Below are 19,689 nucleotides of genomic sequence, written 5' to 3'. Positions count from 1 at the left end.
ACACACACACACACACACACACACACACACACACACACACACACACCCCTCTCTCACTCTCTCTTTCTCCATCTCAATGATTGCTGCTGGCTCACAGTGTACCAGGATAACCCTTCAAAGAATTATTAGGAAAGTCTCTTCAAAGTCTTTGGACCATGACTCTCTTCTTCCTTCCAAATCCTCTGAAGCAGAGGTGACCCTGAACAATGGTACTCTGACCAGTGAAAATTGTGGCTCATAACCCTACCTCACTATCCCAAAAGGGAGTCTGTATCAGTACACGTGACCAGAGAAATAGAAATCTACAGTCCAAGGTGGGGAAAACTGGGACTTCCCGGTGGTCCAGTGGTTAAGACTCCATCTTCCAATGCGGGGGGTACGGGTTTGATCCCTGGTCTGGGGTTCCACTTGCTGTGTGGTGCAGTGCAGCCAAAAATTTTAAAAAACCACAAAACCCAAAGAGGGGAAAACTGAGACTAAAGTGAAAGAGTGACCATAGCTAACATTTATTGAAGTGTCTTCTAAGGAAATCATTCAAAGGGAATGATTAAGAGTTACCTATTCTGTCCTTGAGAGGAGAGCGATACTATGCATCCTTTCAACAAACTTGCTAGCCCATTCTGTCTTTTCATGCCTAACCTAGGCATCCCCACTGTTTATTTCTATCAGCCCAATAAGGGCACCCTTGCTGAACTGCTGCCAGGATCCCTGTGATTCTGCACGCCCTGATGGTGGTTTCACTCAGATGTTTTCACATGCCACACACAGCAGAGAAGGGCACCTGGCACTTTCAGGGTTGACATGTGTGCCTGAGATAAGGGCAAAACAGAAGTGATTTGGAAACTACTCTGTTTTTGTTCCTATAAATTTGGCTTCAGTTACCCTGTAGCAGGACCAGCCCTGCAAAACTGTGAAGTGAACAGAGCATGTTTTTGTCATCCTCACCTGCCCTTAGCACCCTCCTCCATACTTTCAGTATCTAATCAGCTCCCGTCATGCCAGCCCCTGCCCAGAGCCCAGCCCTCCGGCTGGTCAGGGGTCACCATTGGAGCAGTGGCCCCAGGGCAGCCTGGCTGGGCAGCCAAGATGTATCCCACATGTGTTGGCTCTCAGCTAAGGTGAGAGTGGTATCAGAATCAAGCATTCTGTATATTCACTCCCATCGCCCCTGTTTTCTGATTTCACAGATCTGGGATGGGGCTCATGCATGTGCATTTTGAAAAATCTCCCTGGGTAATTCTGACTGATATGCCTCCTCTGCTCCACCTTCCTCTCCCACAGCCCAGTTTAGAGCTGCTGCTTGGGAGATGGCTTTGCAATCGAATCAGCAGCAGTGCTTGTAAAACAACAGGTTCCCAGACCCCACTCCAGACCCCTTCTGAGTTGGGCTCTTCATGGGTGGGAACCCTTGTTTTGATCCTCCAAGAGGCAATTTGGCAAAATCCAAAGAAAAATGTGCTCGACTCAGAAGATCTGAGTTTGCATTAACAGACCTGGCTTTGTTCTGAAAAGAGTCACCTAAACCTGCTTGGCTTAACTGTAGGTGTATCTTTGGGGCATGAATGAGACCATGCTCATGACAGTGATGTGTAATATTCTTTGTAATTGGAATAGATTATCATTTTTATGATGGCTCCCAATTTCCTCCATGAAAGCTTAGTTATCATACCCTCATCTACATACTGTATTCTTTCTCTCTACTAAATGTTATAGTTTTTAACCTGCTACATTGATTTCAGTCCTGTCTGCGCATTAGAATCATTTGAAGAGCTTTTAGGCAATACTGATACCCAAGCCCCACACCCTTAGTTTTTCAGTCAGTTTGTCTGGGGTGGAACCTGGGTGTCAGTAATTTTTAAAGTTTTCCCTTCCTCCAGGAGATTGTAATGTCCACCTGGGGTTGAAAACCACTGTGATAAATGAATTCGTATTAATGGGTTCTAAAACCTTAGCTACTCCTACCTAAGATATTTACATTTTGACCATGATTTTGTATAATAAGCATAATGCCTCACACATTTATATACTCAATAGCTTAATAAATATTTCATGAGAAAAAAAAAATTTCATGAGCACCTATTCTGCATCTGGCATTGTGGGGGGAAAGATTTAGAAGACAGGTTCCTTCTAGGACCCCTACAGTTGTATGTAATATTGCATGTTCTTATGTGTGAGGATGTTAGCATACAATTTTCTGAGGAAGGTGTTCACAGTTGCTTCAACTCTTCAATGAGGATCTGTAACTACCCCCCGCCCTCGCCAAAAGGTTAAGAATCACACTCTGGAGGAACTGTACACCGTCTCCCTCCCTGCGGTTGGCAGTAAAATTCAGAAGTGGTGTGTTCTGCCCTTTATTCTGCGAAGAAGACTGAGGGTAATTCCAGATGTCAGCTGCAGCCGGGATTATACTTGCCACCGTTAGCCTTCTTCTTCATTTATAACTCAGGGCCAGCGCTGTGTTCCTCATAAAGTTTTTCCACATAAATGAGTCTATTTCCCATTGTCATTAATTCCTTTCACTGAACTTCCTGCTTTTCTCTTCAACTATATGAGACCATATTTAAAGCTATAGCACTTTGAACTGATAAAGCTTCTGTATTTGACCCAGGCAGCCAAAGCAGTAAAGATTTGAAACATTGGGCCCAAAAAGTAAACTAAGTTTCACTTCAGCCCCCATTTCTTGGGTCCCTTGGTAGCTGGTGGTGCCCTCCTGTGGGCCCATTGCCCTTGTTCACCTCCCCCATCTGCCCAGGAGACCAGATTGCATGGCTCTCTCTGGGCTAACACTGAGCAGAACTCTGTCCCTATCTGCATCCAGTCTCCCTTGATGGAATCTCAGCCCTTCGGGGCATGTTCTTGCCTATCTGTGATGACACTAGCTTATCAGGACTCTACACAGGTATCTCTCGGACTCATCTTCCTCTCACTCCTCAACACTGCAGAAATTTAGTCATTAATCTTTTTCTCATTCTCCTTTCCTCAGAAAGCCCATCGGTTCCTAAGGCTTCAACTATCATTCTACTCAGAATTTCCTCAGATCAAAATCCAGCTCTGACCTCTCTCTTGAACATTAAACTCACATTTCCAGCTCTACCAGGCATCTTCCCATAATTTCTTATGGACACGTCAAACTCAGCATGTTCAAACTGAATCCATGATCTCTCCTTCCCATCACATTCCCATCCACCCGGTAGCCCAAGCCAAAGGCCATCATGTGGCCCATGGACACTGCTTCCTTATCATCCTTCATGTGTAATTGGTTATTGGCCAATTGGTGTATTGGTGTATTGTAATTGGCCCCAGCAGGAAACAACCCACTCAGATGGGATTATTTGAGCATAGATTCATAAAGAGGCTATTTACGCACAACAGCAGGTTGCCATTAGGGCATCTGGGAGGGCATGGGAGGCAGTGGTTACTAAGACACAGCAAAAGCTGTAGCTGTAGGAAAGGGCCTAGGATGGAAACTGTAGACTTTGATGGAACAGTCAAACTGTGGCCTAGCAGGGAGGGAACTGGAGAATAAATGCCCCAATCACTCTTTCCTCCTACATCCATCTCCTGTCAGTACCACTCACTGGCCAATCCCAACCAGAAGCCAAAGGGCAAAGGGGCCCATTTGATGCAATTCATACATGCTAAAGGATGAAAAGCAGGATGAAAAAAGATGGAGAGTTAACCGGGAAGAACAAATGGAGACAATTTAGTAACACCTACCATCAGTGCCTTAGATCAAGCTTCCCCTGTCTCCCACCTGAACAGTTTCAGTATCTGTATTCCTACTTTCAGCCCTTTCCTTCTCCAATCTGTTCTCACATTGCACCAACTGCTTTCTACAAATCACAAAGGAATGTACTAACATAACTGTTACTACAACAAAACAATTATGGTCACTGCTGGTTCTTGGCTCAAAAACCTTCACCAAGTGCCATTTTCTGGTAACGAACAAACTCCTTGACTTGCACTTACTGCCATGAACAAGCTCTCTGCAACCCACCCCACTCCCTGCCCTTTCCTCTTCAAGCCATATAGGCTTTACTCCAACCGTACTAGAATATTAATAATCTCCTCAGTACATCGTAAAGATTCATCCTGTCTTCCCCTTGGTCATGCGCACAGGCTTCTCGTTGTGGTGACTTCTCTTGCTGCAGAGCATGGGATCTAGGCACATGGGCTTCAGTAGTTGTGGTGCACAGGCTTGGGAGTTGTGGCTCGCAGGCTCTAGAACACAGGCTCAGTAGTTGTGGCGCATGGGCTTAGTTGTTCTGCCGCGTGTGGGATCTTCCCAGACCAGGGATCGAACCTGTGTCCCCTGCATTGGCAGCTGCCTTAACCAGTGCACCACCAGGGAAGTCCACGTGCCTTAGTCCATGTGGCTTAGTATCAAGGAGTTTTTTCTAATGATAGGAATTCTAGGATAGATATGATGGCAGGTCAGTGAGAAGGGCAAGTATCTACTGCCCCTCAAATCTCACCTCTAGCTCCTTCCTCCTAAACCTAGAAAATGTGTTTATCTGGAATCTTCCTCAGCAGTACTCTTCTTTCAGTGCATTTTTCAAGGGAGGTTAGAAAGAAAAGAACTGCAGTAATATAAAACTATTTCATGTTTGTTCATTCAGTATGTGGTTAAGGAAATTATACACATACACATACCCTTGGAGCTCTTGAATATAACCATCAACCCCAGTGCCTGAGACTGATTTGGTCCAGCATGGAATCCTCCTCCTTCCCGTGGTGGCCAAGATCTGTAGTCAACTGTTTGAACTGTATCAAAGTCCTGTAAGTATACTTTAAATATATTCAGAGTGCCAAAGGATAATTACAAATGTCATAGACCAGTGGATCCGGTTCGTAGATGGAAGAGCCTTAGCACTGGAAAGTACCACACAAGTCATTTAGTCCAACCCCTCAGTTCACAGGTGGTGAAACTAGTGCACAGGGAGGTTATCATTACCCAAACATACCCCACGCCCACAGAGACTCAGGCCACACAACTCCCAGTGCTTGATAAGAGGAAAACTACAAAGCCACATAAGCCCAGAGTAAACAAAGAGAAAGTCAAATTTATGAAATCAACCCCATTACCCTGCGAGCAAAGACTGAGCTGTCTTGAAGGGTAGCCTAAGTTAAAGTGGCCTGCATGTGTCAGCTCCCCAGTGCTTGGTTGCAGAGAAGAAGGGGATGAGGTAGACAGAGAAGAGACAGGAACTCACCTAGGAGTAAACACAAGTGAGGAAAGAAGCGAAAAGAGAGTGAAAGGTGGGAGATAGTGAGAAAAAGAAAGGGAAGCTAAGAAAAGGATGAGTAAAACTCTATTTTGTTTGGCTTTGCCCATAGTTGGTAAGGCTTGTTTTTATTTATTTATTTATGCATTGTTCAGCAAATATTTGTTATGAGTTACTCTTTGCTAGACCCCATTTCAGCAGAAAGATTCCCAGTCATAGGTGTGGCAAGGGCAATGCAGAGATGTCCTAGAGAATGTCACCTTGCCAGACAGCTAGAAGCAGAAGCTAGACGCTGTCTACACACTAACACAGCAGGGAAGGAGGTTTCATGGGGGGCTTTTCCATATTAGTCATTAGAGCACCTGTGAAATGAAGTAGTTCAGCAACTGAGGGTCACCATGCCTCACTGCCCATCCCCCCATTTCTAACTTCCACTAGCTCTCCAGGAGAGTCAGCCCCAGGCTTTGGGATACAGCAGCCTCTGGAGTCAGGCCAAGCAGAAAGCCTGGGTCCAAAGGGGCTAACCATGAAGATGGTCCTGACTCCAAGCCAGGATATTGGGCCCCTTTGTCCTCTAGTTAGCCCCAAACCCTCAACTCTCAAGTGTTCACGCTATACAAACTAGTAAAACTTCCCCTCCAGCTCCATTCCAGTCCAACACATCTGGCTCCAGCTGAACTTACGGGCCAGTGTTCTCATAGCACAAAACCACCCAGCCCTTTAAAAGGGCCATGTGACCTAAAACCCTTACGTCTGCTTTGTACAGTCACTGTCATGCGACAAACAGACCCCTACCTCCAAGAGAAGGATGGAGATTGGAGTTCCCTCCCTGAAGAACCCACCATAGAATTAATGCCGTCAACACGTTAACAAATAAACAACTAGTCCTGAATCTTGCGTTAAGACTCCTTGGGAGATCACCTAGAATAAAAAGAGTCTACAATCGGGACTTCCCTGGTGGCGCAGTGGTTAAGAATCCACCTACCAATGCAGGGGACACAGGTTCTGAGCCCTGGTCCGGGAAGATCCCACCTGCCACAGAGCAACTAAGCCCGTGCACCACAACTACCTGAGCCTGAGCTCTACAGCCTGCAAGCCACAACTACTGAGCCCGCATGCCACAAGTACTGAAGCCCGCACGCCTAGAGCCCATGCTCCACCGCAGTGAGAAGCCCGCTCACCGCAACAAAGAGTAGACCCCGCTCGCCGCAACTAGAGAAAGCCTGTGCGCAGCAACGAAGACCCAACGCAGCCAAAAATAAATAAATAAATGAATAAGAGTCTACAATCAAGATACTGGAATCTTGTTTTTTATCAGTCTCCTATAGCAAAATTCCTGTATGTTAATTCAACTTTCTTCTTGGCAAGGCTTCTTGCGAATTCCCTTCCCTCATGAGGTATAAAAAGAAAATGACTAGGACTCGGTAGTTCCCAGCAGTTTTCAGAGTACATGAAGGCACTTTATGGATTACCCATGGACAAAAAGAACAAAAATGCCGCAAAAATAAGTAAATCCACAATCTCATTTGGCCACCCAATGTAGATTTCTAGAGCTCCATAATATCTATACAATATTCTTCCCCTGTTGAATGATATTCCCACCAAACAGAAACCCACTCTCCATTCTTCCTAAGGGCCCTTCTGGGCAGCATCCCATTTCTTCTCTCCTGGTGCTTCCTGGTGTCTGTGACCAAGGCTTCCCAGGCCTGGAGACTCCTTTGACTGACACTCAGCCCATTTTGCCAAGAAGGGAATGCTGTTACCAGGAGACCACTGAGCCAGGGACTCAGCTCACAAACTAATACTCTCCAGGGTTCTCTCAAATTCTTGTGAGGGTGCACCGTGGCAACCCTCCTAGGAAAGGTTTTTAAAGCACCTAATGTTGGAAGAAGGTCTCAGTTGGCAAGGCGCACTTCATTGCTACTGATGTTGCTGATCCCAACAGCAGTTTTCACTTAAATTCCTCCCATATGAACATGCAGGATCAAATAAATACACCGTACTTTTAACTGGAGACAAAATGGTGTAGTGGTGAAATACAAGGGCTCTGCAGACAGTCAGTCCTGGCTTTGCCACCTCTTGGCTGTGACAGTGGGCAACTTAATCCCTCTGTGCCTCCAGTTTCTCCTCTACAATATGGGATGATACGAGTACCTACCTCATGAAGTTGTTGTCAGGATTAAATGAGTTAGAACGTGGAAATGCAGTGCTGGGCACAGAACGTTCACTCGGTAAACATTGCTATCACCATTACTCCTGGGAGGATATTCTTACAAAGAAAAAAAAAAAAAGGCAATGACAATGTTGTAAGTAAGGGCCAGGTTTAGAGACAAAGGAATTGTCTGGAAGATTCAGGACAAAAGGCATTTTGGAGGGAAAGTGTAAGGGGGTGGAATTTCTCTTATCCAGAAAAGCCATGTAAGACTCCAGCTTGCAAGGGAAATGCTGTCTGGGACTGTCTGGTCAGGAACTCAGAAGAGGCCCACTGAGATGTGCTGGGCCGCAGCCTCTATCTCAGCTGGGTGCTTCCAGAATGGCTCCTCTGTGGGTCAGGCAAGGAGAGGGGAAGACAGTGTGTAAGAAGTAAGTTTTGTTTTTTCCATCTGTGCTTGACACTCCATCCCACACAGAAGGAGAACCGTGACAGAGTGTTTTGCTGTTTGAATCACTGTGGCAACCTGAATTCCTTTGCTCTTCCAGGAAACCATAAACAAAATCAATTCATTGAGCGGACACTCTTTTTTGCTTCTGTTTTCCTTCTCCAATGGCTAGTGCTTCTTAAAAGGGGAGAGGGGTCTCTTGATTGTTTTAAATATACCGTATTTCAGACCCCTCAAAATATGTTTACGTAACATCAGGTGAAAGAACCTTAGAAAAGCTGATAAAGCAGGCATGAAAGCTTAGATGTGTTCACTGTAGCCACCTTTTGATGACAGGCATGCCATAGAACTAAAGTCATTGATCTGAATTATTTAAAAGTCATTGTGAGACAAAGGAAGAATGGAGGGAGAAAGAGGATGTAAGGGGGAAGGTGAGAAGGAAAAAAGGAAAAAGGTTGCTGGCAGGGCCCACTTTATGGGTGTGTGACCAGTAAAGCCACAGATGCCCCACACTCAGCAGGGAGCTCTGTGCTCCGGGTATAATGCTCTGTGGCCATCTGAAAATTCTCAGTAATTCTGTCGTTGAATCTGTGTTTTGTATGTTAAGTCTAATAGGACACTGGAGCCTCAGCTCACACAGTCCCACCTCCCTGCTGCCCTGGGACAGATGCTCAGGCCCCAGCTCCTCAGTCCCCTGGCAGGGGTCTGGGCACAGACTCAGGGAGGGTCAGGATTGAGCATGTGCTGAGTTGCAAGATGGGGCCCTAGGCACCTGTGAGGGTTTGCAATCACCGTGAGAATGCCCAGCCCAAGGGAGTGTGACACTAAATAGCAAATAAAAATCGCAATGACAGGTCCAGAGAGACACCATAGAAGAAGGGAATACATTATTCCTCTGCCATGTGAGCAGGGGGCTCCACATTTCCCCTGGGCCCCATAAATTATGTAGCTGGCCCTGGTTGTAACATTTAAAACCCACTCAGCACTCTTGCTGGGGCTCAAAGTTGAGAGCTTTGAGTGCCCTGAGCCTTTGGTCCTGCAAGAGGTTGCAGAACTTGTATCAGCTGCAGTCCCCTGATACAGTGGGAGCACACTCGAGGGTTCACTGTGTAATGGTTCCCTGTGAAGCCACGCTGAGTAACGGGATATCCGGAGAGTCCTCAGTGCAAACAGGGAGAGGCGAGGGAAAGGAAGAGGAAAAGCAAAAATGAAAGGGTGCTGTTCCACAGAATTGTGCAAACTGACTCAGAGGTTCTAAAAGACAGCCCTGGGGTCAAATAAACTGGGATAATAAAGTGGGAGGAATGCCAAAAGAAATGTTACATGGGAAAATTTATTAGGAGGTGGCTGTGGAATAGCACTTGGAATGTATTAGAATTGCAGCTTTAAAAAAGTTCAATACTCTCAGCTGATTCACTTTGTTATAAAGCAGAAACTAACACACCATTGTAAAGCAATTATACTCCAATAAAGATGCTAAAAAAAAAAAAGATGTTCAACACTCTTTCTGCCCAGGACCCTGAGCCTGGCACGTGACCTGGCTCCTGGCCCCCAGAACTAGAGCATGTCTCTGCCGTTTCTGTAACCTGCTCCTCACGCCTCCTAGAGACCTCCATTCTTCCCGTAAGACCTGCTGCGTGGAGATGCAGTGTCTCTATAGATTCACTGAGAAAATTAAAATGCTGATGAATTATTTGGACTGTTTTATGATCTTTACACAGATATCAGGAGAAATCTGAAAGATAAGACTTTTCCACTGTGTGAGATAAAACTAGAATTTACTGACCATTGAGGATTTATTGTCATCTAAAATTGCAAATGCTTATGCAGTGTTTTTTGTATTTTTCAGTCCAATGAAAGGTAACATGCACAGCATTTACTTACTCATTTGTTTAAGCTGAAGAGATGTAGGACACTCTCAAGAAAGAGCTGGTGACTTTTAAGGCTGGGACAGGTTACTAAAAAGAGTGTAGAATAGCCTCCCTTCAAAGATAAGATAAGGGCTTCCCTGGTGGTACAGTGGTTGAGAATCTGCCTGCCAATGCAGGGGACATGGGTTCGATCCCTGGCCCTGGAAGGTCCCACATGCCACAGAGCAACTAAGCCCGTGCGCCACAACTACTGAAGCCTGTGCGCCCTAGAGACCGTACTCTGCAACAAGAGAAGCCACCGCAATGAGAAGCCCGCGCGCTGCACTGCAAGCCAGAGTAGCCCCCGCTCGCGGAAACTAGAGAAAGCCCATGCACGGCAATGAAGACCCACAGAGCCAAAAAAAAAAAAAAAAATGATAGATAAAAACTTATTATACACCTACACAGAAAGAGGAACCCAGTTTAGATGGTTGCCTAAAATTCTTTCCTTTTCATACTTATTTGTTTTTATTTCTTTTTATCGATTAGCTACTAAATTATGACCCACTTCTTTTCACAAAGGATTTTTGACAATTAGATTACATGCAATTTATAGCAATTTGACCATTACCAGATCATTCTGATCATCATTATGTCACTAGTCAGTACTCATCATAGTCATTTTGTTAACATTAAAATTAACTCTGCCAGCTTCTCAGGGGTTAACCTCTACAGCAAGTGGGGGAAACAAAATGAATATATTTAATGAGGAAGTCATCTAGGTGGCCCACCCATTGTGCTAGCTCTGATGTCAGTCAATTACACCTGTATTTAAGTCCTCCTTAGTTCACTGATGATGGAAGACAATTTAGCTCTTACAGGAGACAAAAATCCCTGCAGTGACTTGAGACAAGTGGAAATTTGTTTGTGGGTTTGATAAAATGAATTTTTTGTTGTTGTTGTTTTGAATATTTTTGCTTTGAATTTTTATCTTAATTTGCATAGACAGGGAAGAGCACTGGATTGTACCTAATGAGCTTTTTTTGACTCTGTTTTCCAGAGTGGAAATAGAATTCTGTGTTCCATCATTCTGAGCCATCACCAGGGTCCATCCATAATCAACTACGACGATGAGAGTGGGAAGACGTGTGTGCACATCGCCGCAGCAGCAGGTTTCAGTGACATCATCAACGAGCTGGCAAGATTCCCTGAGTGCAACCTGCAGGCTCTGGATGTGGACGACAGGTATCCATGGCAACCCAGAAATGTGGGGAACTACCAGTCATCTTTTCCAAATTTTAATCTCAAAATAAAGAAGATGTTTAAGGAGTTATCCTGTATGACTATAGCCTTACTGCCAGTAATATTTATACATGTGCTTGTGACAATAAAAGCTGCTCTATTTTAGTCAGGGCAGGAAAAATCATTGTTATGAAGAGAAACGCCATGACTATACAGTACCGTCAGACTTTCCACTTTTTGCTAACCGGTCTCAGTGTTCTCAGAAGGCCTTCTGTATATCAGCTTCCTGCTATAGGCGCTTTTTGTTTTTAACAGTAAGTCTTAATTCTTTTCCTTTGTTCCTGGATTATGTCATAAAGTCAACAAGCTCTTGTTATCCAGAGAAGAGCATAATAGAGGCTTTGTGTTCAGAACTAGATGTGACCTTATCAGGGTTCTGCTTTGGGTTTCTTCAGTAATTAAAGATGTATTTGCATAGAAAAGGAAGCTGAGTCCAGAAAGGTAAAGAGACTTGCCTCAGAGGTATTTAGCAACTAAATGAAAACTTGTACCCTTGACTCCTAAACAGAGCTTTTTACCTACATGCCCTTCATCCATAATCAACTATTAGAACTTTTCAATTACTATGTGTATCTAACCTTTCTTTCAGTTAGGCATAGACTCAATGGAAATATAAGAATAATGTAACAACAAATAAGACTATTGAAAATGAGTATAAGGCTTGTACACTACGTATAGTTTTGTTTACCTTTTTCTATTGAAGTGCAAATCTAGCCACCTACTTATCATGATTTTAGATGCCCCAAGAAGCACTTCCTACTTCCTGATATCTGAAATCCTTATAACACAGGGGGAAAAAATTCTTGGGTTCTAGTAAGTCTCAGAAGCTGGAGATGGTTAACATGATGACTTTAATTAAAATTAAGGTATAAATCATTGAAAGTAGACCTTTTCCTAAGAGCAGATGTTGAACTTGAGCAGGTAAGAAAGTAATAGGACTTAGTTACATGAGGAGAAAAGGTGAATGATCCAAAAAGAGAAGAAAAGAACACATCTAGGAAAAGAGGGCTAGAAAACAGTTTGCCTACTTCAAAATACTTGTAGAACCAGCTCTGAATAGAGTATTTCCCACTTTGCATTATCACATGCTTAGCAGAGAAAATTTAGTTCCCCCAGCCTCAGGGAAGAAAGAAAAACCAAGGGGAGAAAGAAAATGCAGAAGATTGGGTCCTACAAGGGTTCAAAGTGAAGTAAAATCTCAAGAAAGGTCTAGTTCCTGCTCCAAAGTTCAGCTCATGTGTTGCATGCACTAATCAAATCCTGCTCTTCATTTTGTTTCAGTTTCTGCATCCTGCATTGTGTAGCTGTGACTTCACATTGAAACTGTAAGCTTGTATTAGTATAGAATTTTTCAAAATTTTCATAGGTTTAAGTACTTAACGCATTTGCAACAATTGTGACTTTCCTTTCCTTCTTTTTTTTTCCCCCAGTGGAGAGACAGTTTTTGAGGAAAGAGAAGAAAAATAAGGCAATGATTTAAAAAAAACGAGGATGAGGGAAAATATGGGGAAACTAGTCCTCCTAGATATTAAAACACATCATAAATCTATGACATTTAAAACACGGTGGTACTAGCCTAAGATTGATGGTACAGAACACATAACTCGTAAATAGCCTATGTAGCTTAAATGTCCCAAATTTCGTCAGTCTATGAGGTCATACTTTCCTTTAGTACCCAAGTCATTTATTTTCAGGAGGGAGAGTCTTTTATCAAACTCTCCTACCTACACATATCTGGGAATTATCTAGAGAATGTTTGCATGTTCCATAAATCGTTCCTTGGCTTCTGACACTCCAGCCAACACTGCATTCTTGTACCCATCATCTCCTGCCCTTCAGAGACCACCTCATCGCCCACTGCTTGTCTCTGATGAATTTCTTCTGAATCATGGGCCCTGATTCTCCAGCTCCTCACTGTGATAGCTGAGTCCAGTCTGCTATGTTTGTAGGACTATCCTGAAGCTTAGAGATAAGAAAGGAACTACAGCTTAGATAACCTGAAATTGGATGCTACATATTGCCCACGAAGGCTCTATGTGTATTAGTTAGAAGTTATCTATGCTTCTCCTGTTTCTCTGCAAAATAATATTTTTGCCTGTGTCCTTCTGGACTTCTTCCATGTTGATGGCCAGAAGAATTAAAACAGTCACTCTTAGCAATTGTTGTGAAGGAGTATTTCACAATGCTCCAGAGAGAATTGTCACGTGTTGGTAAACCTGACTACATTGATATCCAGCCCTCCATCTACTGAATTTATGGGCAATATATTCTCTAAGCAGGAAGGCATAATATGGCTGATGCCTCATCTTGTTTCATAATAAATACTGTTTGGAGTCCTCACTCACACAGAATGGAATGAATCATATCTGCTACATGTTCAAATAGGCAGTGTGATTGATGACTGTGTTGAAAAAATATACGCTCCTATTAAGGGTTCTCAAATTTCTGCCCATATCATAACATGAGGAAAAGGATGCTTGATTGACAGAGGACACGATTTACCATGGGGACTGTGGTCGCCCTGTGGACATGGCTACTCTCCGAATACTGAGACCCAGGCCCCTTCGCAGATGCCCGGCCCGCAGGCTGCCTCCATGTCTGAGAGACCTCTTGGCTCTCCCAGGGGTGGCCTTCTGCCAGCGGCCAAGCCCCAGAGTAAAGCCACGAAGAGGCCTTCCATGCCCTCCTTTCCTGCCTCAGGACTGATCCTTTCCCAGAGTGACTGACAGGAAGAGTAGCCACTCTCTTCACGGGAAACCCCATTCACAGGCATGTCCTCTTTCACTGTGCCCCTCCTTAGCCTCCCAGGGCCCCACTGCCCAGGCACACCACACAGACATCCCCCACCACCCATTTCCCAGCATCTCTGCCAAGGAAGCAAGGTTTGGGTCCCCTTTGCTCTTGGGTCCAGTGGTCCTTTATGTTCTTATCACCTTCTTGTCCCATCTGCCTTGATAGTTCTTTCTACAGCTGGGGAGCTAATTTACTCCAAATCTGCTCTCAGTTCTGGGCTTGGCTTTTGGAAACAGAAAGACACTGACTATTTCTCTTATCCACCCTGCTATATCCCTCCCCTGAGGTTGAGCATAAAATCAACCATATCCTTAAATGAGGAAAGAGGAAGGGTAGAAAAGTATGTATATACGTCAGGATCTCAAAATATGATCCCACTGCACTAATAAATGGTGTTGAGAAAAGTTGGCTATGTAACTGGAAAAATGGTCAGACTGGCTCCGGGCCTCACCACACATATCAAAATACACATACAGACACACGTGCAGTTTTTTTTTTTAATCCAAATAAATCTAGAAGAAAATATTGGTTTCCTTTTTATTTACATTCAGTAAAATTTACTTTTTTTTTGATGTATAGTTTTATGAATTTTAACACATGCATAGATTCATGTTACCACCACAAGCAAGATTCAAGACAATTCTGTCACCTCCAGCATCAACTCAGGTTGTCCTTTTGTAGTCAAGGCCTCCCCCATCTCTAAGCTCTGGCAACCACTGATTAGTTCTGTCTCTTGGGTTTTGCCTTTTCCAGAATGTTATATAAATGGAAATATACAGTATGTAATCTTTTGAGATTGGTTTATTTCACTTGGTAGAATGACTTGAGATTCATCTATGTTCTATATATCAGTAGGCTGTTCTTTTTATTGCTGAGTAGGATTCAATTTTGTGGATGAACTATAGTTTGTCTTCACCCATTGAAGGACATTGGGTTGTTTACAGTTTTAGGCAATTATGGATAACGCTGCTATAAACATTTGTGTATAAGTTTTTGTGTGAACATAAATTTTCATTTCTTTAGCTATATATCTAGAAGTGAGATTGCTTGGTCATATGGTAAGTATGTTTAACTTTAGAAGGAAGTGACAAACTATTTTCTGGTGTGACTGTTTCCATTTTGTATTCCCACCAAAAATGTATAAAAGTTCAGGTTACCCTGACTCTTCATCAGCCTTTGGTATTGCCAGGTTTGGGGGTTTTTTTTTTTCCAATTTTTTTTTCAATTGAAGTATAGTTGATTTACAATGTTGTACCAATCTCTGCTGTACAGCAGTGACTCAGTTATACACACACAGACACACACACACACAGACACACACACAGACACATACTATATATACATTCTTTTTATTTTTTCTTAATTTTAGCCATTTAAATAAATATGTAGTTGTATCCCATTGTGTTTTAATTTGCATTTCTCTAATGACAAATGTTATTGAGCACGTTTTCATGTGCTTATTTACCATTTATGCATCTTCTTTGATAAAGTGTTCAGATCTTTTGCTAATTTATTTTAATTGGCGTGTGTATTTTTTTATTCAGTTTTGGAATACTTTACATATTCTGAATACAAATTATTTGTTGAATGTGCAGTTTGCAAATACTTTCTTCCAGTCTCAGGCTTTTTTTTTTCTTCCTTAAGAAAATAATAGTTTTACCATTTAACAAGGTTTAAATACTGATGAATATTCATCCACCTTCTGGCTGATGAAGGACTTTCTAAAATATAAAATCATGAAACAAACCAAAAATGAAGAGGTAAATAAATGTGATTATTCCTTAAAATTTTTTATGGAAAATCACTAAAAAATTAAAAGCTAAGGGCTTCCCTGGTGGCGCAGTGGTTGAGAGTCTGCCTGCCGATGCAGGGGATGCAGGTTCGTGCCCTGGTCCGGGAAGACCCCACATGCCGCGGAGCAGCTGGGCCCGTGAGCCATGGCCGCTGAGCCTGCACATCCAGAGCCTGTGCTCCGCAACGGGAGAGGCCACAACAGTGAGAGGCCCGCGTACCGCAAAAAAAAAAAAAAAAAAAAAATTAAAAGCTAAGTAACAAATTAGAGAAAATGTTTTCATAAACATAACCTAGAAAAAAATTGATACCTTAAATATTTTAAAAACCCATATAAATTAGTAAGAAAAACTAATAATCTAATAGAAAAATGGGCATAGGGCATTAAGAATCATTTCAATGAAGAAACTCAAATGGTAAATAAACATATATTTCAAAAGTTCTTCCCCACTATTAATTAAAGAAATGCAGAAGAAAACAACACTGAAGTACCATGTTGCCTACCAAGTTGGCAAAAGTCTTTAAAGATGGTGATAATACAATATTGGGAAGGAGTAGGGACACAGCTAGTAGGAGGAGAGATTGAGCCAGTTTTTTTGGAAGGCAGTTTGGCACTATGTATAAGGAGCCTTATGATTGTTCATACCCTTTGACCCACTACTTCCTCTTCTAGGAAATTCTCAGAAAGACCAAAGCAGGTGGAAGGCCACAGAATATCAGAATTAGAGGAGAGGCCCTTACACACATACACCATCATCCTGAAGCCCCATTTAATACATACCATTTCCACACTGTAAATAGCAACAAGTCTTTCCTGCCATGACCCAACTTCAAGCAGGAGCTGTTGCCAGCTAAGTAACCTGTACCATTCATGTGCTCAGACACTTATGCTGTTCCCCTGTGGTCCCCCAGGACACCTCTGCACTGGGCTGCAGCTGCAGGAAAGGCAGACTGTGTGCAGTCACTGCTGGAGCTGGGCATAGACAGCAACCTGCGAGACATCAGTGAGAGCACACCCCTGGCCTATGCCCTGTACTGCGGTCACACGGCCTGTGTCAAGCTCCTCTCCCAAGAGAGCAGGTGAGCGCACCAGGAGGCACTCATTTTTTCTTCCTTTCAAAGATTTATAAAATTGGATGAAATTGTTTAAACTGCCAAAACTAGCAGAAAATCAGCAATAACTTAATAATAGTGTTTGCCATTATCTAACATGTAATGACATGTCCTTGACGCTGTGGAGCAAAATGATAGTAGTAAGCCTGAATCCATCAGGCTAATATTCACTGAACTCTAATCTCTTCTTTCCTTTTTCTCCCTTTCCTCGTCCCTTTATGCCATATACTATTTATTTATTTATGGCTGCATTGAGCCTTCGTTGCTGCGCGTAGGCTTTCTGTAGTTGTGGCGAGTGGGGACTACTCTTCGTTGCGGTGCGCAGGCTTCTCACTGTGGTGGCTTCTCTTGTTGCGGAGCATGGGTTCTAGGCGCGTGGGCTTCAGTAGTTGCAGCACGCGGGCTCAGTAGTTCTGGCATGCAGGCCCTAGAGTATGCCGTATACCCTTAGTTGCTCTTCTGTCTAAATCAGCGTTTCTCCAACTTTTTGTTCTCAGGACCCTTTTACACTCTCAGAAATTATGGAGGACCCTAAAGAGCTTTTGTTTATGTGAGTTACACCTATCAATATTTATGGCATTAGAAATTAAAACTGAGAAACTTTTGAAAAAATATTTTGTTATTAAAGTAATAACCCATTACATTTACAAGTTAACATTAATACCATATTTTTAGTTAAAAAATAACCCATTCTTCAAAACAGACCAAAAAAAATGTAATGAGAAGAGCAGTTTTGTTCTACTTTGCTCTTTGAATCTCTTTGATATCTTTACAGAAGCTTAATAGAATACAGCTGCATTCCCACATCTGCTTCTGCATTCAATCCATTGCAATATGATTGTTTTGACTGAAGTGTATGAAAACAATCTGGCCTCACATAGATATGTAGGTGAAAAAGGGAGGAGTATTTCAAGAGCCTTTTCAGATAACTGTGGACACTTTTCCTTTGATACTACGCCAAAACTTGACAAGTAGTAGTTTCCTAAAGCTTAGTGGCAATGTGGACTCTGTCACCATATCAGTGAAGTTTTTGAATTCTGTTACATTAAAATCCATTCATCTCTCTAGCACTTTAAATGTGTCTTACATCTATGCATGATTTTATAATATCTTGCATTGGTCATTTGGAAAATATTGGTTTACTTAGTTATGAATATCTTCCAAATAGTACATTTCATTATACAATACCAGAAAAAAAATCACATTTGTTAATATCACCACTGATCTCATCAGAAAAGCCTCTATGTATCAGGAAGCTGTCAAGCTCACAGTGTGCATACAAATTTTCCAAAATTCTAATTTTTGCTTGAAAGCTAGATTTTTGTCATTGGCAACAATTAACGTCAGTTGTTTACCTTGAAATGACAGGCTCACTTTGTTCATTTTTGAGAAATCAAATGCCCAACTCCAAATAACCACAGCTTGTCTATAAGCCATAAAAATCATGTTTCATGAAAAAAGCGTCTAGTTCAGCTAGCAACTCAAACAACGGCACAAATGTTTTACCTCAAAACAACCATTGTACTTCAGTATATAGTAGAATTGTTTATGAGTAATTCCTATTTTATCGAAAAAATGTATCTCAAGGATCAATATTTAGTAAAATTAATAACATTTACTGGACATTATTAAGTTTAATGGCAATTTTTTTAATGAAAGTCTATTGTTGTTACTACCTTGATATGTGCCAAGGAGCCCACAGTTTCACCCACTTGCTCTCTTGCACCCTTGGTGTAAAAAGCAGACCAGTGGAAAAAACACTGGTGAGGGGCTTCCCTGGTGGCGCAGTGGTTGAGAGTCCGCCTGCCGATGCAGAGGACATGGGTTCGTGCCCCGGTCCAGGAGGATCCCACGTGCCGCGAAGCGGCTGGGCCCGTGAGCCATGGCCTCTGAGCCTGTGCGTCTGGAGCCTGTGCTCCGCCGCAAAAAAAAAAAAAAAAAAAAAAAAACCAAAACACCGGTTAGAAGTGATATTATTATGAATATAAGTTAAACCTGAGAAACTTCTGAAGACTATCAGGGCCCTCACCTCCAGGTTCAGTGGACCATACTTTGAGACCCACTGACCAAAATCACAACCTTAAGAGGAGAAGGAGATTGTTTATAGAAGATGCTGAAGTAGCATCAGTGAGCACAGGGGCATATTCTGTATGGGGAAACTTGAAAGAATGCTAGAGATCTCCTGGGGTTCTCTCTGGTAGTATCAGGAGTCCAGAAGTTGTGTTTAATATTTCAAAAAGCCTATTGGAAGGTGAAAGGAGGATAAAAATATATCACAGGAATAAAGATTCAATTATACACTGTGTGACCTGCAGAAAAAAAAACAAAAACAAAAACCATTCATTATATGCAGCCAAAATGAGGGGTGATTTTTTCAAATTACATATTACAATATCTCACTCCAAAGAGTAATGTTGCAATCTGGCTTTTAGGGCATGAACACAGTCAGGTTTCATCATTAACTCATACCACAGAAAGCATTAAATCAATTGTGGCCTCAGAAGAGAACAACACAGAATTTTCCAAGGAACAAAAACAGAATAGTGCCTCAGGGAAACTCTCCACACAGGAAGAGCCAGCCAGACAGCTGCTGACCGTTTTTTCCTTTAGAAATTGCCTGCTCATTGGGCATTGCTCATTTTCTTCTCCTGCCACGCCCAACCTCTGGAATACACACTTCCTCTTCTGCAGCTGAAGCCCAGACAAAAGCTTCTCTCCTCGTCTTCCTTTAGTACACTTTTTCAATAGGAAATTTAGTAAAAGCTCAACAAGAAACAACACACAAACAGCGTAAAATGGGCGGGCTTCCTATCAGAGCTCTGCCCAGATCTCCTGGGATCCCTTTCAGAGAAAGCCTAAAATCACACTCCCCCGACATCTGCAACCTCCACCCTGCTGCTGCTAGTTGAAGCCTGAAGGCCAAATGTACTCCACATTTGGCCTTCATCTCTTTGACATAAAGCTTGCACTCCTACTGACTGTCCTTAAGAAGTGAGAACAGTAATACTTTGAGGT

At 42.7% G+C, this 19,689-nt stretch overlaps 1 protein-coding gene across 3 annotated transcripts in view; it reads left to right on the top strand.

Annotated features, from left to right (window-relative positions):
• Window positions 1–19,689, top strand: part of ANKRD55 (ankyrin repeat domain 55) — a 431,120-nt gene that overhangs the window by 399,712 nt on the left and 11,719 nt on the right. For all 3 annotated transcript variants that reach the window (XM_029218819.1, XM_029218818.1, XM_029218817.1), the window contains 2 exons: window positions 10,736–10,920; window positions 16,474–16,641. In XM_029218819.1, coding sequence (XP_029074652.1) covers window positions 10,736–10,920; window positions 16,474–16,641 — 353 coding nt within the window. The remainder of the gene's footprint in view (window positions 1–10,735; window positions 10,921–16,473; window positions 16,642–19,689) is intronic.

The sequence above is a fragment of the Monodon monoceros genome, unplaced genomic scaffold (assembly GCF_005190385.1).
Source record: "Monodon monoceros isolate NGI ecotype Baffin Bay Population unplaced genomic scaffold, NGI_Narwhal_1 Super_Scaffold_12, whole genome shotgun sequence".
Classification (NCBI taxonomy): domain Eukaryota; kingdom Metazoa; phylum Chordata; class Mammalia; order Artiodactyla; family Monodontidae; genus Monodon; species Monodon monoceros.
Note: the sequence above shows the minus strand (reverse complement) of the source record. Positions and strands in the feature narration are given on the sequence as shown.